Raw genomic sequence first — 26,422 nt, 5'->3', positions numbered from 1 at the left:
AACACCAAATACAAGTCAGTTTTTGTATTACTTTACATTGTAAACAAATATTTGTAACAGGCTATTTGGTTTTAAACAGCAGAATGTATTTGAACTCACTGAGGCAATCATGAGCAAGATCGCAGGCACTTTCAGTACAAATAGAACTGAAATTCATGATGTGAATGCGTGACTTCGTATTACATCACAGTCACTGAGATCCATGCGCAAGCAATACCAATACTATGTTCGTTCCCTATATCACACTTTACATCAAGTAAGCTGAATTTTGTTGTTAGTTAACAGTTAAGGCAATAAACTCAAGTATAGTCTGTACCTCCTCACTTAGACTTTGCACACATTTTAACCAAAGGTCAAATTCTCTACATGACACACCACATTCACCTATCGATGACAATCAATAAATAAACAGCTGCTAACACCAATATCCCTCATTTTGCTGGTAATGATGCTACAGTACAGTATCCTTTTAAAAAGCAGTACCACTGTTAGCACATTGTTAAGAAACTGTTCAAAAGAGAGAAACAGAAGCCAATGAAACCAGGAGGATCAGTTACCCTGTACCGGTATGAGGCGTTTAAAGATTAGAAGTTGAGCTAATGGTTTAACAAGGCTATATAACACTATCAGTTGAAACCATACATAGAACAGGCTGTTATGTGGCTTGCAAGTTAAATAGCAGAATATGAAACAATACAAAAAAGCTAATTAGGAATAATGGATGTACAGTACAGTTAACTTAATTTACTCTGGTCAGTATAATTTATAGATTTAAAAAGTCATATTTTACAGTTCCAACACTAGCTGCTAAACATCCAGCTGCAGTCTTTTGGTCCCTGGTTTGTGCACTTCAGTGCCGTGACATCCGTAGTACCGAGTTATCCTTTGGTCCTGAAAGTCCAGCTTTCCAAGTCAGTTGTTCGGTGTTTGAAATGATCAGTTTGCACATCGGTAGATCAGGATATGGTGCAAACTGTACTGTTATTCTGGTTTTTCATGACTGCCTCTCTCTTCTTCAACTCCCGTGTGATTCTCCTTCGGATTCCTTCTAGGTACAGGTTCCTGTCGAACTGGCCAGCACCCAAGGGAATGCTGGGGAGGATAACAGACTGAGTTAGTGGTTTATCAAACCTGCATGAAAAATGTCTCATGACAAACACACACCTATAACATAAACAGACCTCAAAACATTCCATAAATTGATGGCTTGTTTGTTAGGGAGACAACAGCCGGTTGTCCCAGTACTTTTGATTGCCATTATTTTTTTTAAGGTAACTCGTAACACCAAAATATTTAGAATGGCATGAATGTGAAGTCAAACTCATGTAACTACTAGTTAGTGCAACCAAAAATTCGGGCATCTTTTACTCAAAATGTCGTTCCAAACCCATAAGACTTTTGTTTATTTTCGCAACACAACTGCAGATTCAGAGCTTCAGATGACCATATCAAAGACTATAGAATAACACAAGATGCATCACTCGTATTGTTTTGAATGGGGAAAAGTGCAACGCTCAATATGGCGGAATAAGTCCCGCCTTCTAAATAAGAGCCAATCGGCGATTGGTAAAGTTATTGCATCACTGCAGCTGCCGAAGCTCTGGTTCCTATAGAAACAGTCAGACTTGCTTCCACTGCGCATGAGCTTGATCCAGCCTGAAAAATTGTGTTTCCTGTCATGATTCGAGCATTTAGAAACTAAATTTATGAGACAGTTGTTGTCAGATTTCATCTGTGATTTCAAATATGGAATTTAATCGTAAGCTTGACGAACAGTTTTGGAGAATTTGATGTTTCCTCATTCAAAGAGATGGGAGCTGCACTTGTATGCCCGAGAGGCGTTTCAAAGATGGCCGCCGAGTGAAATGACTTGTGTCTTTGGGACTTGGACCATATTTGATGAGCTCGATGTGTGTGCGCTAATCAATGTTTACATATGAATAAAAGCCTACATTTAATCTGTTCATCATATAATATGATTGGGTTTCCTTGAATTCAACTATTGGATTCATATGGATTACTTTTTCGATGTCTATCAAACTGTAAGTGTGGTGAAATGGAGGGACAGAAATCTCTCAGGTTTCATTAAACGCATCTTCATTTGTGTTTCAAAGATGAAAGTCTTAGTTTGGAAAAACAGGAGAGTGAGTAAATGGTGACAGAATTTAAATTTTATGGGTGAATTATCCCTTTTCATGATTACTACTCAATAAGTAGAAATGAGTGCAAGAGCTGCTTACTTGTCTCTACCCGGACGAAGTTTGACCTGAAACATGCCGATGACTGGCCGGTGATCTGATGTCTTAATGGATGAGCAAGACGTATACTTGATCATTTTAATATCATCTACTTGTCTGTTTCGATAAAGAATCCGATCCTGTCAACACAGGAGGAAAAATTAACTACGACACTAGTATAGGGTATATAGTGACATATTAGCATATAATTAGCACAAAAAAGTTTACGGTATATGAGGGTGTTCTCTGCTTTGTGGTGGTGTCATAGACGTCACAACCAATGTCATACTTGTAAGTAGGAGGAAAGTGAATAGATGCTTCCTGAAACCCTTTAAAAATGGAACCTGCAAATGCACAAAGACATTATTCTAGTTAAATCAGTCAAAGAACAAATATTCCCTAAAGGGGACATAATACCTGCATAAATTACACAGGACCGAAATTTTACATCTTTCTGCACTTGCCTTCCTTCATTTCTTTCAACAGCTGGTCATGTTGTAATAGTGGGCTCATATCAGTGCCTACACCCTGATTCAAAATGGCCTCCACCTCTCCTCTGGCTTTATTTAGGCGGAAGTTAAAATCTCCAAACCAGAAGACTTCATCAAAACGGGTTGTGACATCACCTGAGAATGAACCATTTTTGTTTAATAAAATTCAAATAATAAAATAAAGAATACACAAACTCTTTAAATATGACAAAAGCAGTAACACTCACAGGTGGTGGAGCGGTAAGGGTTGGTATCAGGAAGGTTTCTAGGAAGAGCCAACGCTTCTATTATCTTGTTATAGTCTAAGATCCTCTCATATACTTTAGAATCTCCAGCTGAAACAAACACAAAGACTGGGTTGGGTTTATTCCTAGCTGGGCTTAAACCTAATGCCATAGTCATTATAAACATTCATTAAAACATAACCCAAGGGCAAACAACCCGGTTATAAGTTTCCATAAAATATTCCACTTACAGGTGAAATGGGATGTAATAAAGAGGAAGGATGTCCCGAAAAAAGTGAAGCCGATACCCACAGCTCCTTTAGTCTTAATCTGAGATATAATTCGGGTTGTGACAGTAGCATGTTCCACCTCTGTAATGACAGAAAAAGACACACTTTTATATATTATATTAAATCATTCAAACATTTGAGGTCTGTAAGTTTTTACAAGAAATTAATACTTGTATTCAGTAAGGATACATTCATTTAGGGATGGACATTTTTCAAAAATATTGTATTTGAATATTTGGGCTCATCAAAAATGAATACTCGTTAATTTGAATACCCGAATGATTATTCGTTAATTTAAATTAAGTTGAAACATTTATTTGAATCATTAAGTTTGGATTTCGTGTGATTTCTCATTGTGACAGACGGTGATATTAGATATTAGATTAACTCAGTTTCAGCCGACCATGTTCACACATGACATGTCGATTCATTTGATCCAAAGTAATTCCATTTTGTAAGATCACTTAGATCAAAGTAATTCCATTTTGTAAGATCACTTAGATCAAAGTAATTCCAAACTGGCACAATCTTGTATACATGCTCCACAGGGCCACTCAATGCATTTAGGTATAATAGTGTAGTTTGTGTACTTAGGATCTATCATGGCCAGCAAAGCAACATGTAGATAAATTCAAATAGTATGTTTATTTGTTTGAATAATTACAGATCGAATATTCAACCATTCGTGCACACCACTACATTCAATTGATCTAAAGTGAAATGCTATTGTATTATTTTGAACTTACACCAATAATATCAATGACTAGTCAACATAATAATAAGAAATGTTCCTTAAGGAACAAATCAGTACATTAGAATGATTTCTGAAGGATCATGTGACACTGAAGACTGGAGTAATGATGCTGAAAATTCAGCTTTGCCATCACAGGAACAAATTACAATTTAAAATATTTCAAAACAGAAAACAGTTATATTAAATTGTAATAATATTTCACAACATTACTGTTTTACCGTATTTAACAAATAAATGCCATGGTGAACATAAGAGATTTCCAAAAAAAATATGACAGACATCAAGACCCCAAACTTTTGAATGGTAATGCATGTACTATATCATATAAATTTGAAAAAAATAAAACAAGCTTTACCTGAACAAAACCATATGAGATCTCTCCTGACAAATATAGTGAGATAGAGAACTCCATGGGCTGCTGCGTACAGCATCACGTAATATGGCCCAAGAGTTTCCTGCAAGCGGATCTCCCACTCCCTCCTGTTGACAAACATGTAGAGGGTAAACATGCTGATCATCAGGAAAACACAAAAAAAAAAAAAAAAAAGCAAAATCTTACCTGTCTGGACAACCTTCCTGAACTCCTATAACGTAGACGTCCTGTGCAAAGTCTGTGTCGGTTGGGAGCAGAAGATCATCTAGGTTGTATGGAAGCCCCTGAGACCAAGAGTGAGAGCTTAGGCTACAGCTGCTATGCACTTCAACAAACAAAACATGAGAAATGACATATTGTTCCACACCTTTTCTCCCTGCATGTTCCATGTGGCGACGTAGATACCGAGTCGTCTCTCTGGGAAGTAGCGGTCTAGCTCTTCTGCCCCCAGCAAGGCACCGCTACCCAAAACACTGCCCTCCAGAAAGCTCCTAAAACCACATGCAGGTACATTTTCAGGAAAACAAAAAATCATACATTTTTTCATAAATTCTCCTTCTAGCATATGTCGCATTATTCATATTAACGGAATTAAGATGACTTCACCCAAATGTCATGCAGCCCTTTTCTACACAATGGATCCATACAGTGACCAGGATGTTCTTTTTTTTTGTAGTAAAAAAGTATCATAAGAACTGTAGATTGTGTGTATGGTCTGGATAAACCCTACATTGTGGGAATGAAACCCCCTTTTTTTTTTCTTTTTTTTTTTCTCAGAGTAAGACACCTTCAACATTTTTCACATTATCACACACAGTTTATAACTATTTTTATAGTTATAGTTTAGAAAATGGTAATAAAGTATGACAAGAACTCAGAGTTATCAAATCAGTTCAGTATTCATAAGTGTTTTACTTTTTATTTATTTAGTCAAAATAGTACACACTTTTAATATCAGCCATAACATAAAAGTAATTATTGATAACGGCCAACTTTTGAGCCCCTGGTGACAATATGATCTAACTGTATAGAAAAGAACAGTGAGAAATTCTTAAAAACATCTCCACTCGTGTCCCACAGAAATAAATCACAAACGGTTAAGTTAAAACACAATGGAATTTGATTTCTGGGGGAACCATCAGTTTAATCAACACAAAGTGTCTAATAGTTAGATGTTGTATTTCATGTTGTCCACATATAGTCGTTTCACTTTCAAGCAGAACACGAGTGAAAGCGCTGATGGAGTTTGACAGTTACATGTGCTGAACAAGCATTTCACTGATCCATTAATCTCCTTTGCATTCCTCAGCACGTGATCATGTGATCTTAAAGTGGAGGATATGCGGAGCGATAACTTCAAACAGGCTGCAAAAAAGAAGAAACGTATGAAAAAACACAAGCTTCTCACCTGTTCCTCACATCCCGGGGTCTGATGGGGTTCAGAACACTATAGGTGGACTTCATGGAATGGACAGAGGCATTGTCCGACACCATGGTGTCCAACAGCCGGCTATCGCTCAGGTTCCTCTGAAGCCTCTCCGACCGCCCCCCTCTCCCCACCACACTGTAATCCAAACAATCCCTGTCAATCCGATTAGCTGTCCTTAAGGACGCGGAGGCTGCGCTGTTATCCAGAGGAGGATATGTGCCAGTGAGCTGCAGTGGGGACAGAATAATTCTGGACGGTTTCATTCGCTCTTTATTCGGATCGAAATTCTCACGGGAGGATTCGCCATTCTCGGAGAAGCTCCCGGTCCTTATCATGAACGGTGGTGTCTCCATGGGTGGGAGATCGAGTGGACGTCCGGCTGCAAGGCCCTGGCCATTCACTGAGGCGGTGTCTTTAAGCGAATCGGTGGAAGAGCCAGTCTCACCCGGGTCCGTGAGACTCTCCTGGCTGTTCCTCAATCTTCTCCCCCTCAGCTTCTCATCAAATGAGATGTTTTTACCATCCATGCCCAATCCCACGGGCTTCGGAAGAGACGGAGGTCGAGGCTGATATGGACTAAGCTTGGTGTCCTTGTTAAGCTCATCCTGAAGCAGTTTGGTACCATCATATGGCTTCTTGATGTCTTTGAGCTCCTCCTTGTTGCTCTTCTCTTTCCTCAGGTCTACACGCAGTACATTAATATCTGTTTTACAAGCTGGTTCTCCTGACCTGAGTTCTGTGGGGTTAAACGGGACGATGCTGTCTCCATGCTCACTCATCCTATTGGCAAACTTGGTTTTAGATGTAAACAAGCCCCATGGTTCTCAACTGATTACATCCTGTGGAGAAAGTGAGAAAATCATTATATAGATAACTTATTATTCCGTCAATTACTTGCCCAATGTGGAAATTTGCATTATATGCAGGTCTATATAATGAATGAAGTGTTGTGTGAGAAATAAATCTAAATCATTTTAAAGGGATAGTTCACCCAAAAATGAAAATCTGCTGTTAATTTACTCACCCTCACGCCATTCAAGATGTAGGTGACTTTTTTCCTTGGAAGTTAATGGGTGCCATCACTTTGAGATTCAAAAAAATATATGCAGACAAAAAATGAATACCCGCAACTCCTGACGATACATTGAGGTCTTGAAAAGAGAAACGATCGTTTGGAGCGCGAGCTTCCTGTCGCATATAATGAAAAGCTAACGCTATTCGTTTACAACAGAGAGGGAAGACGAGTGCATTGTATATTGTTCATCAAAATGGTTCTTGTGCTATTCGTGGATGCCGCAACGTATATAAAAAATTAAGACCACGTTCTATCGCACAATCTCAATTGGGACAATAGACTTTACACAGCTTCCCAACGTTTCAGCTTGCATGGACCGATCATTTAGCTTCTTAGGACCTCAATATATCGCCAGGAGTCGCAGGTTTTAATTTTGTTTTGTCTCTATATGCTTTTTTGAATCTTAAAGTGATGGCACCCATTGACTAACATTATATGAATCACAGAGGACAAGAGTTTCAGCTAAAAAACTTCTTTACTGTTCTAATTAAGAAAAAAGTGTCACCTACATCTCAGATGGCCTGAGGGTGAGTAAATCAAGAGCAAATTTTCATTTTTGGGTGAACTATCCATTTTAATCAGCAAAACAATTTAAATCAAAGGATTTTTAACCTTTTTATGTTAAAAAAAATCTATCTATCTATATATCTATCTATCTATCTATCTATCTATATATATATATATATATATATATATATATATATATATATATATATAAATACGGGTCCTTCTAAAAAAATTAGCATATTGTGATAAAGTTCATTATTTTCCATAATGTAATGATAAAAATTAAACTTTCATATATTTTAGATTCATTGCACACCTGCTGAAATATTTCAGGTCTTTTATTGTTTTAATACTGATGATTTTGGCATACAGCTCATGAAAACCCAAAATCCCTATCTCAAAAAATTTGCATATCATGAAAAGGGTCTCTAAACGAGCTATTAACCTAATCATCTGAATCAACTAATTAACTCTAAACACCTGCAAAATTCCTGAGGCTTTTAAAAACTCCCAGCCTGTTTCATTACTCAAAACCGCAATCATGGGTAAGACTGCCGACCTGACTGCTGTCCAGAAGGCCATCATTGACACCCTCACGTAAGAGGGTAAGACACAGAAAGAAATTTCTGAACAAATAGGCTGTTCCCAGAGTGCTGTATCAAGGCACCTCAGTGGGAAGTCTGTGGGAAGGAAAAAGTGTGGCAAAAAACGCTGCACAACGAGAAGAGGTGACCGGACCCTGAGGAAGATTGTGGAGAAGGACCGATTCCAGACCTTGGGGGACCTGCGGAAGCAGTGGACTGAGTCTGGAGTAGAAACATCCAGAGCCACTGTGCACAGGCGTGTGCAGGAAATGGGCTACAGGTGCTGCATTCTCCAGGTCGAGCCACTTTTGAACCGAAAACAGCGGCAGAAGCGCCTGACCTGGGCTACAGAGAAGCAGCACTGGACTGTTGCTCAGTGTTCCAAAGTACTTTTTTCAGATGAAAGCAAATTTTGCATGTCATTCGGAAATCAAGGTGCCAGAGTCTGGAGGAAGACTGGGAAGAAGGAAATGCCAAAATGCCTGAAGTCCAGTGTCAAGTACCCACAGTCAGTGATGGTCTGGGGTGCCATGTCAGCTGCTGGTGTTGGTCCACTGTGTTTTATCAAGGGCAGGGTCAATGCAGCTAGCTATCAGGAGATTTTGGAGCACTTCATGCTTCCATCTGCTGAAAGCTTTATGGAGATGAAGATTTCATTTTTCAGCACGACCTGGCACCTGCTCACAGTGCCAAAACCACTGGTAAATGGTTTACTGACCATGGTATTACTGTGCTCAATTGGCCTTCCAACTCTCCTGACCTGAACCCCATAGAGAAACTGTGGGATATTGTGAAGAGAAAGTTGAGAGACGCAAGACCCAACACTCTGGATGAGCTTAAGGCCGCTATCGAAGCATCCTGGGCCTCCATAACACCTCAGCAGTGCCACAGGCTGATTGCCTCCATGCCACGCCGCATTGAAGCAGTCATTTCTGCAAAATGATTCCCGACCAAGTATTGAGTGCATAACTGAACATAATTATTTGAAGGTTGACTTTTTTTGTATTAAAAACACTTATTTTATTGGTCGGATGAAATATGCTAATTTTTTTAGATAGGAATTATGTGTTTTCATGAGCTGTATGCCAAAATCATCAGTATTAAAACAGTAAAAGACCTGAAATATTTCAGCTGGTGTGCAATGAATCTAAAATATATGAAAGTTTAATTTGTATCATTACATTATGGAAAATAATGAACTTTATCACAATATGCAAATTTTTTGAGAAGGACCTGTATATATGTATGTATATATATCGCAAACTATACATTTTCATGTATAAAGTCAAGTCTCCTTTATATAGCGCTTTTTACAATACAGATTGTTTCAAAGCAGCTTTACAGTGATAACAGGAAAATAATGTAACAAAGTTTGTTTCTAGAAGTAAATAGCACTATAGTCCAGCCTAAATAAGTTCAGTGGTGGTTAATTTTTGTTGTAAAAAAGTTATTAATTTATATATAGCCGCACTGGAGAAAACCGTGATGTCATTGTCCAGTTCAGTTCAGTTCTCATATAATGCTGTTGTCAATGCAGGCAGATCAATAATATTGTAGAATATTTAATGTCCCTAAATATACAAAGACCCATAGTTTGTCATTATACAAATTCTGTTTTTTTTGTATTTTCTATTTTTCCTAAATTAAATAGTTTTGCTCGCATTGTATTAAATTCAAAATTTTACAAATCATATTATTATAATACTGTCTGGAGAAAATGTTTTTGTGTTAAGTTAACATTTTATATTTTGCGTGTATTATTTCGGTGACAAAATTCGTATAAGGTTACTCCTCCATTGTAAGTAGCTTTGGTTAAAACAGGGTCTAACGTTACTAAATTAAAATGTAATTTTCTACACTAAATAACAGCTTTGTTGTATGTTACCCAATATTAGAGAAAACTTTTGAGGTCAATAAATGTTTAATGTTTAAGTTTTTCGTTTTTAGTTGAAACAGGTGTCGTGTATTCCAAGTCCAACCCTATTTGTGACAGCTAAGAGATAAGTTAGTGGCAAGAGGTAACTTAGAATGTTTACAATTAACGTTACACAATCCATTGTTTGTTGCAGCCCTACGTAAGACTGTACGAACACCGACATCGGAATAATAAACATTAATCATTACTAATCTACTAAAATGTTTGATTAGCACAAGAGATCTACGTATTAAACGGACGTCGTAAATTATGAACACAAATCGTTAGAGAAAGTTACAAACAACAACAACAGCAGCAACATAAAAACAATACAATTATTATCATTGGTGTCTACCTTTTAATTAATACTTAACTATGAAATTAACAATTGCCTAATTGCTAATGTTAACTGCTAAAGACATTAACAACAAACAATGAACTGTTATTATGATCAGTGATTACAGCTGACAGAAATCTCTGTCCCTCACAGCGATGTAAAACTCACTGATGCCACACGATGGTCACTCGCACAGCACATCAGTAAGATCGATGAAGCGTTTTATCTTTGCAAAATATAAACAATGAAATGGAATTAAATCTATATTAAAATACTTTTGTGTGAAGAATAAAATGACGCAATTTGAGTATGAAATAGCTCACCGTTACCTACAGTTCGCCGAAGAGGAAAACTTAAAGGACTTCCTTAACAACCAAAGCAACCAACAACTTCTCAAGAGGGTGCGTTTACAGTCTGCAGCAGTGTATTATGGAACAGCGCCATCGTGCGTTTATTATTCATCGAGTTGGTGTTATTTTCACAAACGAGTGGCCAATTTACAAAACTATCCACTTATTATTCAGGAATTTGGGAACCAAATGTAGTTTTAAGTAACGTTACCTAACACTGAAATTATAGGCTAATTACACTGATCCGTAGACTATATCTTTATTACAAGTCAGTGGATTATTAATAGTATTTTCCAAATTGTTTCCCATTATTTCCTCAAATTAGAATAATTGAATGGCCAGTCAATTACAAAGTAGCCTAAAGCATAAACAATGCCTTATAGGTTTTCACCGTGATAAAAGAAATGATAATCGGCTCCCCTCTTGTGTTTGGATTAAATTTTTTAGATTTAATGGTCATTTTTGTTATTAATTTGAAAAGTAATAGACCTAGACTACCAGTGAGTTAACTATTCTTGCTGTTGCTTAATGCCTAACCTTTGATTGGTGTGTTAAAGACAGCAAAATAACAGAGTTTTGATTTAGAATTATGTTTTTATTTTTATACTGAATTTTATTAAGATAATTTACAAATATATGATTGTGCTTTGTACAGTTTCAATAAAATTGTTTATTGCAACAAAGAACCAGCACATATTGTAGAGCATGCATTATTCTGGTGATGTATGGGATTACACATTTAAGATCTGCTGATCCTATGTTCTGACAGAACATCACATGCAAAATGAAGGTACATTGTATTTAGCATTTAAGGTAAAGATGATGACATAAGATTAATGATTCGGTTAAGCAAAGTTGCTAGCAAGAGGTTTCTGCCAGTTCATGTTCTCTTTATTGTAAATCAAATGAGCCGGAATACCAAGACTCTCATATTTTGTTGTAAATGGTTTGTGGTAACCTTGCCCCATTCTTTGAATAGTTATGCTGATTGGATTAGGACTACGATAACGCTATAGAGTCTGCATACTTCATTTGCATTAAGGTCGTCTTCCAGGTGCTTTGACTCTATCTCTAAGCAATGCCACCTAAAATGTATAAAGCTATGTACGATCCTCAGTTAGACTTGATGACTGCAGTTTATACCAGACAGCATGCTCTCAGTGAAGCATCCTGCTGAAAATACACAGTCTCCTGGTTCACTTCTGAGTTTTACACAGATGGCAAGAGCTCTATAATAAAATATTGGAATCAAATTGCAGTATCGCTGTAGTGTGCGACTATGATGGTGGTGTACTTTCCAGCATGACAGAAGGTCCCTCTAAAGGGTCAATGTGTGTTCAGTTTTTAGGTCTGAGTTGAATTTTAACACTTTAACAAAATTTAACACTTTTCTCTTCGGGTATTTTTTTTTTCTCACAAATGTATTTGTTGACTTGAAGAAAGACAGACGCAGGTAACAGCACATGCTAAGTCAATGTCTCTCACTAGCTCGCTGTTTGTTTAGGCTTGTTTAGAGCAAATCTACGGAGCCATATGTACAAATCACAAACACAGGCTAAAGTTAAAAAAAGAGCCAATTGGCAGTTAAATATACATTATTCTACACTCTTGTTATCATTATTATTAATTTATTTAACATTCAATGCACATGAAGTATAAAACAAGAAGGGCATAGCCTTGTGAAAAAACATGAACATTGCGTTTACTTGCATTCTTCTGCGGTTGGCTTGTCAGTATCACGGTTGGTATTAGAATATTGCGGTTATTGCGACAGCCCTAACTTAAAGCAATAAGCTGCATATTTCCAAAGTTCAACTGAATATATATAATATAAGAAGTATTAACCCTTGATTCTTCCCTTATATGGTATCTTCCCCTGTGTATTATTCTCTTATTTCTTTCAGTATACTCTATAGAAGTAAATATAAACTAGGTTAATACAGCGATACTCTGAATTCACCTTTTGAGTAAGAAATTCACTCTGGAAATAATCATGGAATGTAAATTAATTTATTTGGTACTTCTTGAAAATTATTTAATACATTCACATAATGATTCCCTTCACATACATTTGAGTTTCAGTTTTCAAAATGAGTTATTTGAGTAAGTGTTTTATATTCACAATTTTGAATGTAATATGCATATAAAATGGCTGAAACCATTGAACAACTGTATTGCCATTCAATAGTCTTTCCTCCAGAAATACAGGTGTCCTATGTGTTTTTGGTTCAGTTTCCTATACCATCCATATGTATTTAATATGCTTTAAGACAAACCGTGTGCAAATTCATAAGTCAGCAGGATTGCGGAGTATTTTCTGCTTAAAACTGCAGTGAACCAAAGACACTCTCAAAATCGCGGTTTGAAATCGCTGGTGTTTCTGACGTCACAAACTACCTTGTAACTAATCACGTCAATGTGTATTCGTCGACTAGGGGATCTCTGAGCTGGTGTGAATGAACCGCGCATACTAAATGAGGTTATACGCAGTTACATTCCAGCTATTTTAAGGCATGAAGAAATTATTTCAAGGAAAAATCTTTAATGAAATTATGGTGATCAGAGAAGAGTTTTAAGGGATACAATTATTGACTACAGGGGACTTTAAGTTTCTTGGTTGTTAGTTTGAATATGTTACCGTTACGTTTTTCTGTAAGTTAGTGTGCTCCAAAACAATGACAAAATTTGTATTCAAATGACATAAGCGTTCAAAACTTACAGTCTCTCACTTCTTGAGCCAATATGGATCAACTTTTGAAATGTCTTTTGAAATGTCTTCAACATTTTGATGATTTTGATTTTGAATCACTCTGCACTTCAGCTTGTCATAAGATTTTCAGCCCAATCGAATGCTCTCTAGAACTGAAGCGTCCCGCCCCCTATATTATAAATATACACTTAACCTGCGTCAGAAATCGGTAACTTGTTCACAAAATTACTATTTTTTATATAGTGAATGGCACATAATTCACTATATAGGGATATGTCATTTATACAGATTATTGGTCCTGCCCTGTCTTCCTGTTTCAGTAGAAAGTACAAAACTGAAATTAAAAAAATTACCTTGAATAAGGTAACAGCAAAATCAGCATTTATTTGTTTTCGTAATAAACAGCATCAGTTACCGCTCTTCAACGTACTCCATTTCAAAATGGCAATTGTACACGAACATGTAAGCATGCGTCCAGCACATGTGGCTTCACATAGTACATTCACAATTAATAAAACACACTTAAATACAACTCTTTCATTTTACATTTCAGTTATATATGAACATTCTACAACAGATTAATACATGAAAAGGCAGTTTTAACTCACTAAGACTATATTGATGAATTTGACCGTTTTTATTATTCCCCGTTGACTCTGAAGGAACTCTGTATCCACTTGGTCAGAGCTCTACAGTGTGAACATTTCAGTCGCATTTGCGTGCGACTGTGAAAAAATATTTAGGAGCACCAAGTGCGACTGACCCGATCAGGCCCGGCTCCACAGGGTTTATTAGTTTCTACCCTCAGCTGAAACTAATAAAAGCATATTAGTGAAACGGCAAACGATCCAGTGGATATTTGTGTTTGACCTCTAGAGAGCATCAAAGGTTTCTATTTACAACTTGTTTTGCAGAGTTGAGCAATGCAGCCAATCACAGACATATCTGTGTATTTCTTGAACGCAATGGCCAACCAAAGGTGTTTAAGTAAGTCAGAATCCACTGAAAACACAGGAGTTTTTGTCCATTTTGTGCCGAGTTTTGCACACTCACAAATTCTATCATTATAACAAACACGAAGTGTAGACACGATGTAAATAAGAGATTCGGATATTGGATTGTCAGAATGGAAAAAATGGAAATTATCAGGGGCTTGGAGCAAAATTGCCACCAAAATGAATATAAATGCAACCAAAATTTGTGATTTGTGAGCGCAAAAATGCCTTTCTTGTTTTTAATATTTATATTATACGATATAGAAATATCATATGAGCAAGAATGCTTTTTCCCAAATATTAGCATGATTGCAAATGTGATTTTGATTGTATACAACAGTTTAATAAACAAGAAGTTAATATTAAGTCACTTACATTTTGGGCTCAACATTGTCGGATTTTACTCTATTTTCTCAACGATGTGCATCTCAATCAGCTCCTTATCGCAGGGCACTGATCAGGGAGTCAGACGTTTTAAGGGCTGTTTAAATCGCAAAATTCTTCCAGTTCACTGGAACGTTCAATCCCTGAAAAATCCCACAATGCACCGCAAAAACAGGGAGCATCGATGCTCAATATGCTTTCCTTACTGATAATTACATCACATTTCTGAAGTGTGTAGCATCTGGACCAATCACACACACAAATAATTCATTATATTTAATGAATAGTCCGGCAAACTCTCCCAACAAAGATCTGTGTAATTTCCCCCGAAAGTAACACAATGAAGCTAACACCACTGGCAGAACTCAGGGTCCTGTTACATTGATAAGAATCTTTACGACCCCAAAAAGGGAATTCCTGAGAGATGTGACACTAATTCTTACTGAGGAGAAGTAAACCCCGTTAATCCTACATATTCTATATATATAACCACTTGAGAAATGTATAAACATGTATCTAATTTTCACATCTCATGATTTTCCTTCTGATGTTGTTTTGGATTATGTTTTCTTGTAAACTCTAAAGGGTTAATGTTTCAGACTTTGCATACTGTGGTTAACCAAAATCATATGTGTTGCATGTTCGGTCTCTATAAACTCCAATCTTCGTTCCCCGTTTGTTAATGTAGGCCTCCATTACATTTTGCTAACTTTGTGACGCATGGGTATTATAAGAATCTTAAAGATTATTTTTCTTGAACACTCAATGAAATTACAGATTCAAACGCCTTGCTCGAACACAAAAGGTCGTAAAATCTCCCTTTCAAAGGGACAAATTCTTATTGGCTCACACACCTCCAGAGGCTGTGACATCTTCACACTGAACACAAGATCAGCTCTCTCTTCTTGACCCTCTTGACTCTCTTTGCTCTTCGCGCTCTTAGCTTCTCTTAGCTCTCTCTTTCTCTTGGTCCTTCCTGAGAAGTCCTGATGTAAAGATGATGCTAAACTAGAAGTTTTCTAAGAACCCCCAAGCTGTGGCCTTGTCTTTCCATTCACCAAAGATCCTCTGATTTCATCTCTGATCTCTCATCAAAACAACATCAGCAAAGATCAACTGGAGCCTCAACAAATTGCATCAGGAGAGTTTAATTCAAATGGGCGAGACATGCAAGTATAGTCTCATTATTTGATACATTAAGTATCCTTACACCTTTTAAAGGACGTGTTAGAACTAAACTGCTGGTTTGCTCAAGGCTGTTGATCTGCTGAATTTCAAACAATGCTATAACTTCTTGCTTTCCTGTATTCTTCTTCAGCTCTCTTTCCCTTGGTAAACTGTATGCATGTATGTATGTGTATGTTAGAGTAGTTTAAATGTTTAGTCTAGTTAATAAAGTCTTGTTCATATCACACGTAAAGTTGTCGGTGCCTCAAGCTCTTATACGGAGTCACTAATCATATTGATCTTAACTACTTGCTCTTAGTAGTACTTAGTAAGAAAGACATTTCCCATGCCCCGGAAATGTACATTTCTATTAATTACTTAATAACCAATATTGAGGGTTCACAGGATGAACCAGCTATTGGTTGTAATGTTAATTTAGCTACATGAAGTTAACCCGATTAACTGACACAAATATCCATAATCAATTATAACAAGTTATGATTGGTTATTAATATTTCATAGAGCTACAAGTGTGAAACATAAAACGCATGAGCCAACTCAATAAATATAATTACACGCAATAGAGGATTTGAAGACAAACTTTTTTATTATATGTCTGCATAAGCGCACATCGTTAGACAGGCAGTGATCACATCTATTTAACATACATAAATAATATTCGGCATAAATGTTGTATGGATATGTAACAAAACAATGTGTTTACACATGTGCAGCATAACAAATAATATCAAAAAGATATAGGTCGCTCAATGTTGATTATTACCAGTGGTGACGTTCTACAACATTGTAAAAAAAATATTTTGTTAGTAGTTATTAATAAAATAAAAAGGCTCCATCTCACAAAACAGCAGGGATTTAAAAACTTTGATGCTCAATATCTCCTAACTACCCTAAACGGAGATAGAACTGTATAATTCTAAGCTCACGATTGTATGCTGATGTTGTATGTCGCCAAAAATGGAGTAATCACTGCCCCAATGTGTAATGAGCCACTAGGGTCCCACCAGTGCCTGGATTAGTGTACACTATAACTTCTGATTCACGAGTTCGGGAGCTAGGAAGCTAATTGAGACGCATCCGAAAATAGTTCCAAACAAGCACTGCATCCGTAATTCTAATACTTCCCTATCTTTAGTCTGCGAAAAACAGTATATTTAAAATAGTGTCCGAATACATAGGCTGCATCAGAAATCACATACTTCCCTGTATAGTAAATGAAAAACAGCATGTGACAAAAGAAGTTTTTCCGAATTCACAGTACTCATAAAGAAATTGGCAAAAAGTACCTGGATGACCTACTTCTTCTGGAGATCATTCTGAACTGTAAGATTGACACTTTACTGTCCCATCAGGCCATGGGAGAAGATTTGTGAATGGAGGTGAAGCGACGTTACTGACGCTGGTAGGTCACATGATAAGGACAACATGGCTAATGTATGTCCAGATTACATTCATACGAAAGTAATCTGAAATATATAGAAAATACTTTTTTAAAGGTCGTGAAGTGAATGAGAAGGGATGTAAACTGAATCATAACTGAACTGAATCACCTGTCGCAATTGCCAGTGACTTCTCTTATAAAACATTATAAGACTTACTTTTTGTGTGTAATCTCTAAAATTACATAAATCTAAAACAAATGTTAAGAGCAAACATGTTGAAGATTAGCCGATAAGCTGTCGATTCATTAAATGATAAGCTATTTCCTCACAAAAGCAGTTTATTCAGCTTAGTGAAGCCTCTCCTACATTGGCATCCATTCAAAAAAGGCCTCTGGTCTCCTTCCCTGTGTACCACAGCATTAGCAGGCGTTGCACTTTTTTTCGGCTAAGGTTGCAGGCTTGCCTTCAAATGGAAACTTTGCTATCCCATGAGGCCAAGGGAGGAGATTTAAGAATTACTTTTAAGGAAGTAGTGCACCAATTTCGGACGCAGTGAAAGTCACACCTGAGCCCCTGTGCATCTCCGTTGATGAATGAACTAACATTAACAAAGATTATTAAATAGCCTACTGTAACAAATGTTTTGTTCATTGTCAGTCCATGTTAAAAAGTGTTACTCGTTATTTTTATAGGCTAACTGAAATATTTGGACTTTATAATATTTAACTCTTGTACTAAATGTAATTACATTAAGATGATTGTGAATACAGGCTACAGGCTAAAATATCAGATGCAGAAAAGTTTAATTTAATTTTTTTATTTAATATTTCTATATTCATAATTTTACATTTAAAACACTAATTTCATAGCATTATTCCTGCAACTGTAATTCCAGGGTAAATGCATATACCCTATAAATTAAATAAATAATAAATAGTCATTTCTGTCAGTAATGCACAATATTGATTTTGCTTATTCAATTCCAGCATAATGCCAACAAAATACATATTTATTTATTTAAATAAATAATATGAAAGTAGCCTAATTTAAAAGGGAACAGTATGTAAGCCTAACTACATTTTTTTATGTGTTTTTTTTATGAGAAGACTAACTTTTTTTTCTAACTTGAGCACCTGTGCACGACCCTGAAAATGTTACAATGTTTAAATGTTTACAGAAAGCAGACAGAGGCGCGTGCACTCAGTCTGGCGCGTGCCGCTAATTGATACAACCAAAGCGCGAGCTTGAACCAGTGACCTTGTGCGGACCTCGGTCAAGCAAGCCTTCCAGGGGTCACGACAATCGTACAGGTGTTCAGCGCCCCAGACAGACCAGACATTCCTGTCTGGAATCTTTAGACGATTCCCCTATAAATACTGATCGGGGGTCATGGGTGACACACACCTGACTGACACTGGACGTGATGCAGCCCTCCACTCTCACCGATCGCGAGAACACCCTTCCCGCAGCTGACGGGTGTTTCCTCATGTGGCGGGACTACATGGATCTCCGCAAGACTCTGTCGCAGCTGCTGGAGGAGCATCGCGAGGAAAGGCAAGCCGTGACTGCGCTTGTGACCCCCGGGGAGCGATTCATGAGCACCGGCTCATCCAGCAGTGCCTCCAGCACTACTTTCTCCTCCTCTAGCCGGGACCACCGACGTGACACCTGCGGCTTCTGCCTAAAAAACGGAGAGAGCGAGGAGGTGTACATGAACCATAGACTGAAAGCCCGTGACGGACGGATCCTCTGCCCGATCCTGCGGAGTTATGTGTGTCCTTTCTGTGCGGCCACCGGAGACTGGGCGCACACGCGCCAATACTGTCCTCGGATAAACGCTTCGAAGACGAGCAGGATGTAAACCAATAGACTCTCTCTCACACTTTCTTGTTTATGTGAAACTGAAAGTCTCTTTTGTATGTTGTGAAAATATGTTCAGAAACGTTGTTTGCATATTACTGGTTGAAATGTGTTCCATTGTTCCTTTCAAAATAAAGATATTTTTCTAGTTTATCTAAACATCGTTTTAATTCTTATTATTGCTTTGCATTTAAATACATTCCCCGTTGTTATGGTTTGGAATTTAGTTAGACAGGTATCAGATAATAACCTGATTTTACAATTTTCAGTTTAGCATCTGGTGTCCTATAGAGAGTGATTAAACAGGTTGCTAAACGCAGTTATGATAAAACCTCCTGATTTCATCTGTCAATTTCACAAGCTAAGAGCATTTATTAATCTTTGTTAATATTAATTTAAACATTTACTAATACTTTATTAAAATCTTGTTAACATTAGTTAATGCACTGTGATCTAACATAAACAAACAATGAACAGATGTATTTTTAATAACTAACGTTAACAAATATTAACAAATACAGTACCAAATGTATTGCTCATGGTTAGTTAATACATTTACTAATGTTAACTAATTAATCTTATTGTAAAGTGTTACCAAAACATTTACCAAATAGCTATTTGACTTTTAAAAACAAAACATATTTAAAGCAACACAATGGTTATTCATTATGATATCATGATCTTGATCATGCATAAAGATTTACTGGATCTGCATCATGTGCCATACTATGAAATTTGTGTAAATCAATAAGCTAACAAACAGTGTAGCCTACTACTTGCATAAAATTCATATAATAAGTTATCTTATCACTCTATATCTCCCAATAATATAGATGATATTTTAAAAAGCTATTGTTATTTTTACTGATCATTAAACACATTAAAGATTTCACAGCAAAGATTTGCATCACAACCTGAAATAGATTCATAATTTTTAGAATTATGCTAAAAGGCAATTTACTCGCAAAAAAGTATAAACTATGATAATGTAGGCTTTATGGGGTTAAGTTTTCTTTTCCCCAAACTTTGAATGTGTTTGGAAATGTGTCTCTGATTCAGTTTTTTCCATCTTTCCTATATGGCACTGTCTGAGCACTGCCCAAGGTTACTCTCCGCCATCACGATAGGTGGTGCTATGGGGTTGTGAGGATTAAAAAACTCCTTCGCCAACCTCGCGTTGCCAAATATAGAAAATACACATATAAAAATGTACGCTTTTACTAACCTGTTTAAAACACAGACTGTTATCCCAGCTTCATCATTTCAATTTCACATATATGTCAAGTCGTTTTGGGATGGACTGAGCTAAATGTTATACTATGATTTTCTCCGTTAGGGGGGATTTTAAAGTTGAAATCTGGCAATCTTGCAATCTACGTTGACGACACAACTTGTGGATCCACATGTCGGTAAAGACCTCTGATCCACCTGAATGAATCGCAAAATAAGCGTCTTCTAATCAATTCATATGTCCTATCGATTATGTTTTAATATAAGCTGTAGTTGCTATGTTTTGGAGTCACGATTATATCCGTAATATAACTTAAACGTTCACCAGCAATCGAGATGTGTCTGATGAAAGTCGCGTAGAAACTGTGTAATAGACCGGTTTGGTAAACTTTAAACTTACCATGACTCATAATGAGTAACACCACAGTTCGAGGCAAAGTCTGGACGGCTGTGATTCAAGCTTTGAAACTGTCAATGGCTCTCATAATGCGGATGATAACGAAGCTGATTAACAGAGTGCTGATGAGCACGAGCGCGCTGCCGTCACCGAAGATGATGAATGGTCAAGCGGCAGTTAACAGACGGAAAATGGTAACGTTACGTTATTAAATAAGTCTTTTATTTGCCATTATTATAATTATTATAGGTTATGACAAACCGGTTTTTTTCTCAAAAATAGATACTAAAGTTACCAGTGTCTTATTTGTAGTTACTGTTTATTATTCCTCTCTGTCTTTTTTTTTCAACAGTTAACGTTAGTTTTACTGCTGTTCGTTAAAGTACTTACCAGTTGGTTACAAGTAACTTACTTGTTGCCAAACTAGTAGGCCTAATTGATTCTTTGCTAATAGATAGTCTCTTTCCCAATAGTGACAAGTATCTACATTAACAAATATCAATTTATATCTACTGCAATTATAACCCATTTATTTTAACACTAGTGTGTATTTCATTTGTTGATAGTAAAAAAGAAAAAATATTGCAAGTAAAGTTTTAGTAATTTAACGTATTTTTAAAATTAAATTACGCTGTAAAGTGGCCATTCTGACTAATTGTTGAATATGGCAAGTAAAAACTGAATTAACTAATGAGCTAAGGCTACTAATAACAGCCGATTAAATAACTGTCTATTAAAAATTAAAACCTAAGTACTAGTTTAACCAGGACCTTTATAAACCTATGACTGAATAACTTTGTGCATTTTTTTTGTTGTGTTTCAGGTTGTCGGGCTGGGAAACCCTGGCATGAATGGCTCTCGACATAGTGTTGGTATGGCTGTGCTTACAACTCTAGCAGAACGTTTGGGAACGCCAGACAGCTGGAGATCTGACCGACAAGTCTCAGGAGAGGTTTTTGTAACACACCTTCAAGACATCCAGTTGGTTCTTCTTCGACCCAAGTTGCTCATGAACATCAATGGTGTGAGTGTGGCAAAAGCAGGTGAGACGCATTGTATTATCCTATAAAAGAATAACTCGCCTCAGGTGGATGATTACAGGAATCTTGGGCTGGGCGGTATGACAACATATATTGTGCGATTCCAAATCTCGGTTCTCTTTTGCAGCTTATTGCACTTGAATGGTCAAATACACACACATTTTATGTCAAAATGCCCATCGGGTGGATTATTCACATACACGTGAACAGTTAGGTGAAAATCAGATGTGGATCATTATATTAAATCAGTGACAGTATCCTAATATACCTGTGTCATTAATGTTAATCAAACAACAAAAGACAAAGAGAAAACAATTCACTGCTCTTGACTGAATAACATTTGTATCTTTAATAATAATAACAACCAGTTACTATACAGTAAAGATTATGCAGTTTTATTTATTATAATATTAATAATGTAATATAATATCACCTTTTTATTCAGTGTCTTTTAGGGATGGCCCGATACCGATACTGGCATCGGGGATCGGGTCGATACTGTCCTCATATACTCGTACTCGTACTCATAAAAATTCGCCGATACCACGTACATTTTGCGAAACGAAACTGGCCGCCGCGAGTGCTTTGTCGAGGTGAACTGAGGCATAGGGACGTGCACTCCCAACGCAAAAGAGTGCGGCGCGGCACTAGATCTGATGGCCGAGCGCGGGCGCGGGCGGTAATGCACTCACTCTGTGTGTGCGGGTTCCGGGAGAATAAAACGAGTCGCGGGACTCCCGCAAACTAGAAATATCTATGAATACAACATATTAAAACTAATAGATTTTCATTCATCTGTTGCAGAAAAGCAAGAAGAACAACTAAAACAAAATAGAAACGATTTACAGGCCAGAGTTTCTATTCATAACATGTTTGCAGCGTTGAGCGATGTAGCCAATCACAGACATGTGTGTTGATTTCTTGAACGCAATGGCTAATCAGAAGCATTTAAGATAGACTCCCCTCACTGCTCAAAACTTTTTTGTTCAGTGCTGAATTCTGTATGCTGGCAAATCCTCTAATTATAACAAACAAAGTGTGGATATTATGAAAGATTCATTGTGCAGTCAGCTTCATTGATAATAACAGATGTGTGAGATCGCGATGAACAGTCAGCTTTTTAGGAATTAGACTATTAAGGGAGCGCACTTTGGGCGCATTCAGTCATGTCAGACCATGCACGCAGTAACTGCTTGCTTTTATGTTAAATTAACAGTGGTTTGTGTGTTAATACATTTATTATTTTACTCATTATTATTTATTTTTAGACTTGTTAAAACAAGCAGAGAAGAAAATAAAAACAGTCTTCTAACCTGTGTTCTAAAATAGTCTTCTGTCTTCTTTTCTGGGAGCCTATAGTTACTTTTGCGGTAGAAATATCGGTATCGGTACTCGATATCGGCAAGTACACAAATGTAAATACTCGTACTCGTATCGGTTTGAAAAAAAATGGTATCGGGCCATCCCTAGTGTCTTTACTATTTCTTAAATAAACCTACTGTACCTGAAAAACTATACTATATTTAATTTGTATGGTATTTTTATACTTTATTTAAACTTACTTTATGTATACTTATTTAAACTTTAAAATTACTTTATTTAAATTTAATTTGTTTAACAAATCTTCTCTCTTATTTTTAGTTATAGCCAATATATTGTGATGTATTTCATTATGAAAATAAGATTCTGGTCATATCGCCCACTCCGTTTCCATCATTGGAAATCTGGATTTATTTCTTCTTTATTTTTTATTTTTTTTATTTTTCCAGCCAGCAAATTTTCAATTCCGCCTGAACATATTCTCTTGATTCACGATGAGCTTGACAAACCGCTTGGGAAGTTCGGCGTTAAACACGGCGGAAGTGCAAGGTGAGTGAAAACTTTTTATCAGACTTTTGTTTTGATAACATTGGTTTAAGTTTCTCTCTTATATGTTATGTTGACGTCATTGGACCATGTGTCTTCCTCTCAGGGGTCACAATGGCGTGAGATCATGTGTGGACTGCCTTCATACTGATGTAAGTTAGCAAATATTTAATAGAGCAAAACATTAGCTATAGTTACTTGCTTTATAAGTTCATTATAACACACGCTGACTGTGTCCGCAGGTGATGCCACGGTTGCGCATTGGTATTGGGAGACCGTCAGGCAAAACGCCTGTCGACCGCTACGTTTTGGGACGTTTTTCACAAGAGGAACAAAATGTTTTAGACTCTGTCATGAAGCAGAGTGTAGATGTTCTGCTGACATTTCTCACAGACTCGCAACCCCAGACTTCTCCAGCAGAGGGAAGGAGAGCGTCACGCAAGAATAAAGCAAGGGTGCTTTCACCGCTTCAGGACACCACAGAAGAGCACAAACTGAACTGACCTGTTATAGGTCAAGTTATCAAACATATCAGTTATCAAATATGATATGTTTAATAACTGTTTCTCTGTTGTGTAGGAGCTCAGTTTGTTTATGATGCCATGTTTAGACCCCCAGCAAAGCTAAGGACATAGAGGGCAAAACCAAAACGGACATTAATACATACTAATTTTGATTACTCTGTTGTGAAGGAGTTCAGCTTTGCTAGAATACACTGTGTCTGCCATATTTTAAAGTCCAGTTGACTTAAGATACAGCAGCCTGCATTACGTGCTCTTTTGTAGTTTCTATAACATGATTTCCAAAATTACGTTTTGCAAATCCCTAGAGGTTCCTGAGGGAACTGTGGAAGGTTCATGGCACTGGAATAGAAATACCTATGCTGTTTTAAATAAAATAAAATAAAATTAAATGTCAAAAGGTTGATTAAAACATAAGCATGAGAAAATAAACAACAGAAATTTTGGAACATGTAAAGAAGAATTCAATATATTTTTGAAAGTTTAACAATACTTCAAATATATCAGCATGTTTATCAGATAAATAACTTTATTCATATGCATTAATGTGATAGAACCATTTGGAAACCCCTGATTTAAAATCCAGATGACACGACTTCATCGTCAAGATAATCTTAATAGTGTCATTCCAGGTTACTGGGTATGTGTTAATTTCAATGTATTGTTATGTTTTGCTTTTTTTAAAAATTCGCCCATTGCTATGTTCAGTATAGATTAACCGACTTTAAACATTTCTGACATTCAGAGAACTGTTACTTAAATGTATACTGTGAAAAAAGTGTTCAAAAATGTTAAATAAACATGATGTAAAAAAAATCAAAAGTGACGTAAAAAAATATTTCAGATTATAGCTCACAAATAAATTATGTCATTGGTCAAATTATAGAGTGCTGCAAGGGTCTGTTTTAGGCCCTCTGCTATTTTCAATAATACATGCTGCCTCTTGGTAATATTATTAGAATACATGGAATCAGTTTCCACTGTTATGTCTACTTTTATATTTAATCACAAACAGATGAAATCTCTAAATTAAGTTGGCAGAGTGTGTTAGAGATATAAAATATTGGATGACCAGTAATTTTCTTCTATTAAATTCAGATAAGACTGAGGTATTACTTATTGGACCAAAAAGCTGTACACAGAACCTGTTAGAATACAATTTGCATCTAGAAGGATGTACTGTTACTTCATCCTCTAGTTCAGTGGTTCTCAACTCCAGTCCTCGGGACCCGCTGCTCTGCACATTTTGTATGTCTCTCTTATCTGACACACTCAGCTCAGTTCAAGGAGTCTCTCCTAACGAGCTGGTGATCGGAATCAGGTGTGTTAAATAAGGAGACATAAAAAATGTGCAGAGCAGTGGGTCCGAGGATTGGAGTTGAGAACCACTGCTCTAGTTAAAGGCCTGAGTGTTATTTTAGAAACTTCCAAACAGCCTTCTCCCAGCTCAGAAACATTCGTTACAGAACATTATCTGATACAGATGCAGAAGAGCTGTCTATTTATGACCTCTAGACTGGATTACTGTCATGCATTTCTAGGGGTTGTCCGGATTCTCAATAAAACTACAGTTAGTCAGCTGCTAGAATCCTTACCAGGTTAAGAATAGTGTATGATCATATAACCCCAATTTACACTGGTTATCTATTAAGTTCCGTATCAATTACAAAGTATTGTTACTGATCTAAGGTCCTTAATTGTTCGGCTGTATTTAACGATCTTCTATCGCCCTATTGTCCATCACGCTCTTTAAGGTCACAAAACTCATGGGCAATGGTTGTACCTAAGGATATCTAAGTAAGTCCACTAATGGATGGAGAGTTTTTTGCATTTGGCTCCTAAACTCTAGCCTTCCTGATAATGTTCGAAGCTCAGACACACTCCCAGTTTAAATCTAGATTAAAGACGCATCTCTTTAGCCAAGGATTCACATAATAGACCTTATAACCTTGTACGCCAGTTATATCAGATGACATAAGATGTCTAACACCTGTGAAGAGATGAGATGACGCCTACCCCTGCGAGGACTTCACATGACTCCAACTCTGAATCAACATGCACCACTGACAAATTTTCTTTGATCATTATGATCACAACTTGTAGTAATTCCATTAATTACATCATTGTTTCTGCCTAAACGATTACATGATATTAGGTAACTGCATGTTTTGTATCTTACAACTGTACATTTCTGACATATGGACATCACTTTGACACAGTCACCTCTGATAACATATTCCTCTAAAATGTAATTTAGAAGCATGAATTTTTTTATAAAGGTGC

General features: G+C 36.7%; 3 protein-coding genes across 11 annotated transcripts; 2 read left to right on the top strand and 1 right to left on the bottom strand.

Annotated features, from left to right (window-relative positions):
* Positions 1-11: 11 nt before the first annotated feature.
* On the bottom strand, positions 12-20,762 carry inpp5e (inositol polyphosphate-5-phosphatase E). 9 transcript variants are annotated; one of them, XM_077231837.1, is made up of 11 exons: positions 20,716-20,762; positions 5,778-6,637; positions 4,737-4,860; positions 4,556-4,653; positions 4,352-4,476; positions 3,204-3,323; positions 2,956-3,081; positions 2,702-2,863; positions 2,466-2,581; positions 2,241-2,377; positions 12-1,092 (listed from the first exon to the last, which is right to left on the bottom strand). In XM_077231837.1, exons 2-11 carry the CDS (start codon positions 6,575-6,577, stop codon positions 957-959), a joined length of 1,944 nt encoding a protein of 647 aa, XP_077087952.1. In that variant the 5' UTR covers positions 6,578-6,637; positions 20,716-20,762; the 3' UTR covers positions 12-956. The 9 variants fall into 9 exon arrangements, with proteins under 9 accessions (XP_077087952.1, XP_077087950.1, XP_077087955.1 ...); XM_077231835.1 differs by lacking the exon at positions 20,716-20,762 and adding an exon at positions 10,546-10,631; XM_077231840.1 differs by lacking the exon at positions 20,716-20,762 and adding an exon at positions 10,546-10,631 and having other exon boundaries at positions 2,956-3,063.
* On the top strand, positions 18,649-19,086 carry nanos2 (nanos homolog 2). The gene has a single exon (XM_077231042.1). It carries the CDS (start codon positions 18,649-18,651, stop codon positions 19,084-19,086), a length of 438 nt encoding a protein of 145 aa, XP_077087157.1.
* Positions 20,445-25,019, top strand: ptrh1 (peptidyl-tRNA hydrolase 1 homolog). Its single transcript, XM_077231848.1, has 5 exons — positions 20,445-20,906; positions 21,536-21,755; positions 23,522-23,621; positions 23,725-23,770; positions 23,861-25,019. The coding sequence occupies exons 1-5, from the start codon at positions 20,727-20,729 to the stop codon at positions 24,119-24,121; spliced, it is 807 nt and encodes a 268-aa protein (XP_077087963.1). The 5' UTR covers positions 20,445-20,726; the 3' UTR covers positions 24,122-25,019.
* Positions 25,020-26,422: the final 1,403 nt, after the last annotated feature.

This window comes from Siphateles boraxobius, unplaced genomic scaffold (genome assembly GCF_051911475.1).
Source record: "Siphateles boraxobius isolate OS27281-9 unplaced genomic scaffold, OSU_SipBor_1 16, whole genome shotgun sequence".
NCBI lineage: Eukaryota > Metazoa > Chordata > Actinopteri > Cypriniformes > Leuciscidae > Siphateles > Siphateles boraxobius.
Note: the sequence above shows the minus strand (reverse complement) of the source record. Positions and strands in the feature narration are given on the sequence as shown.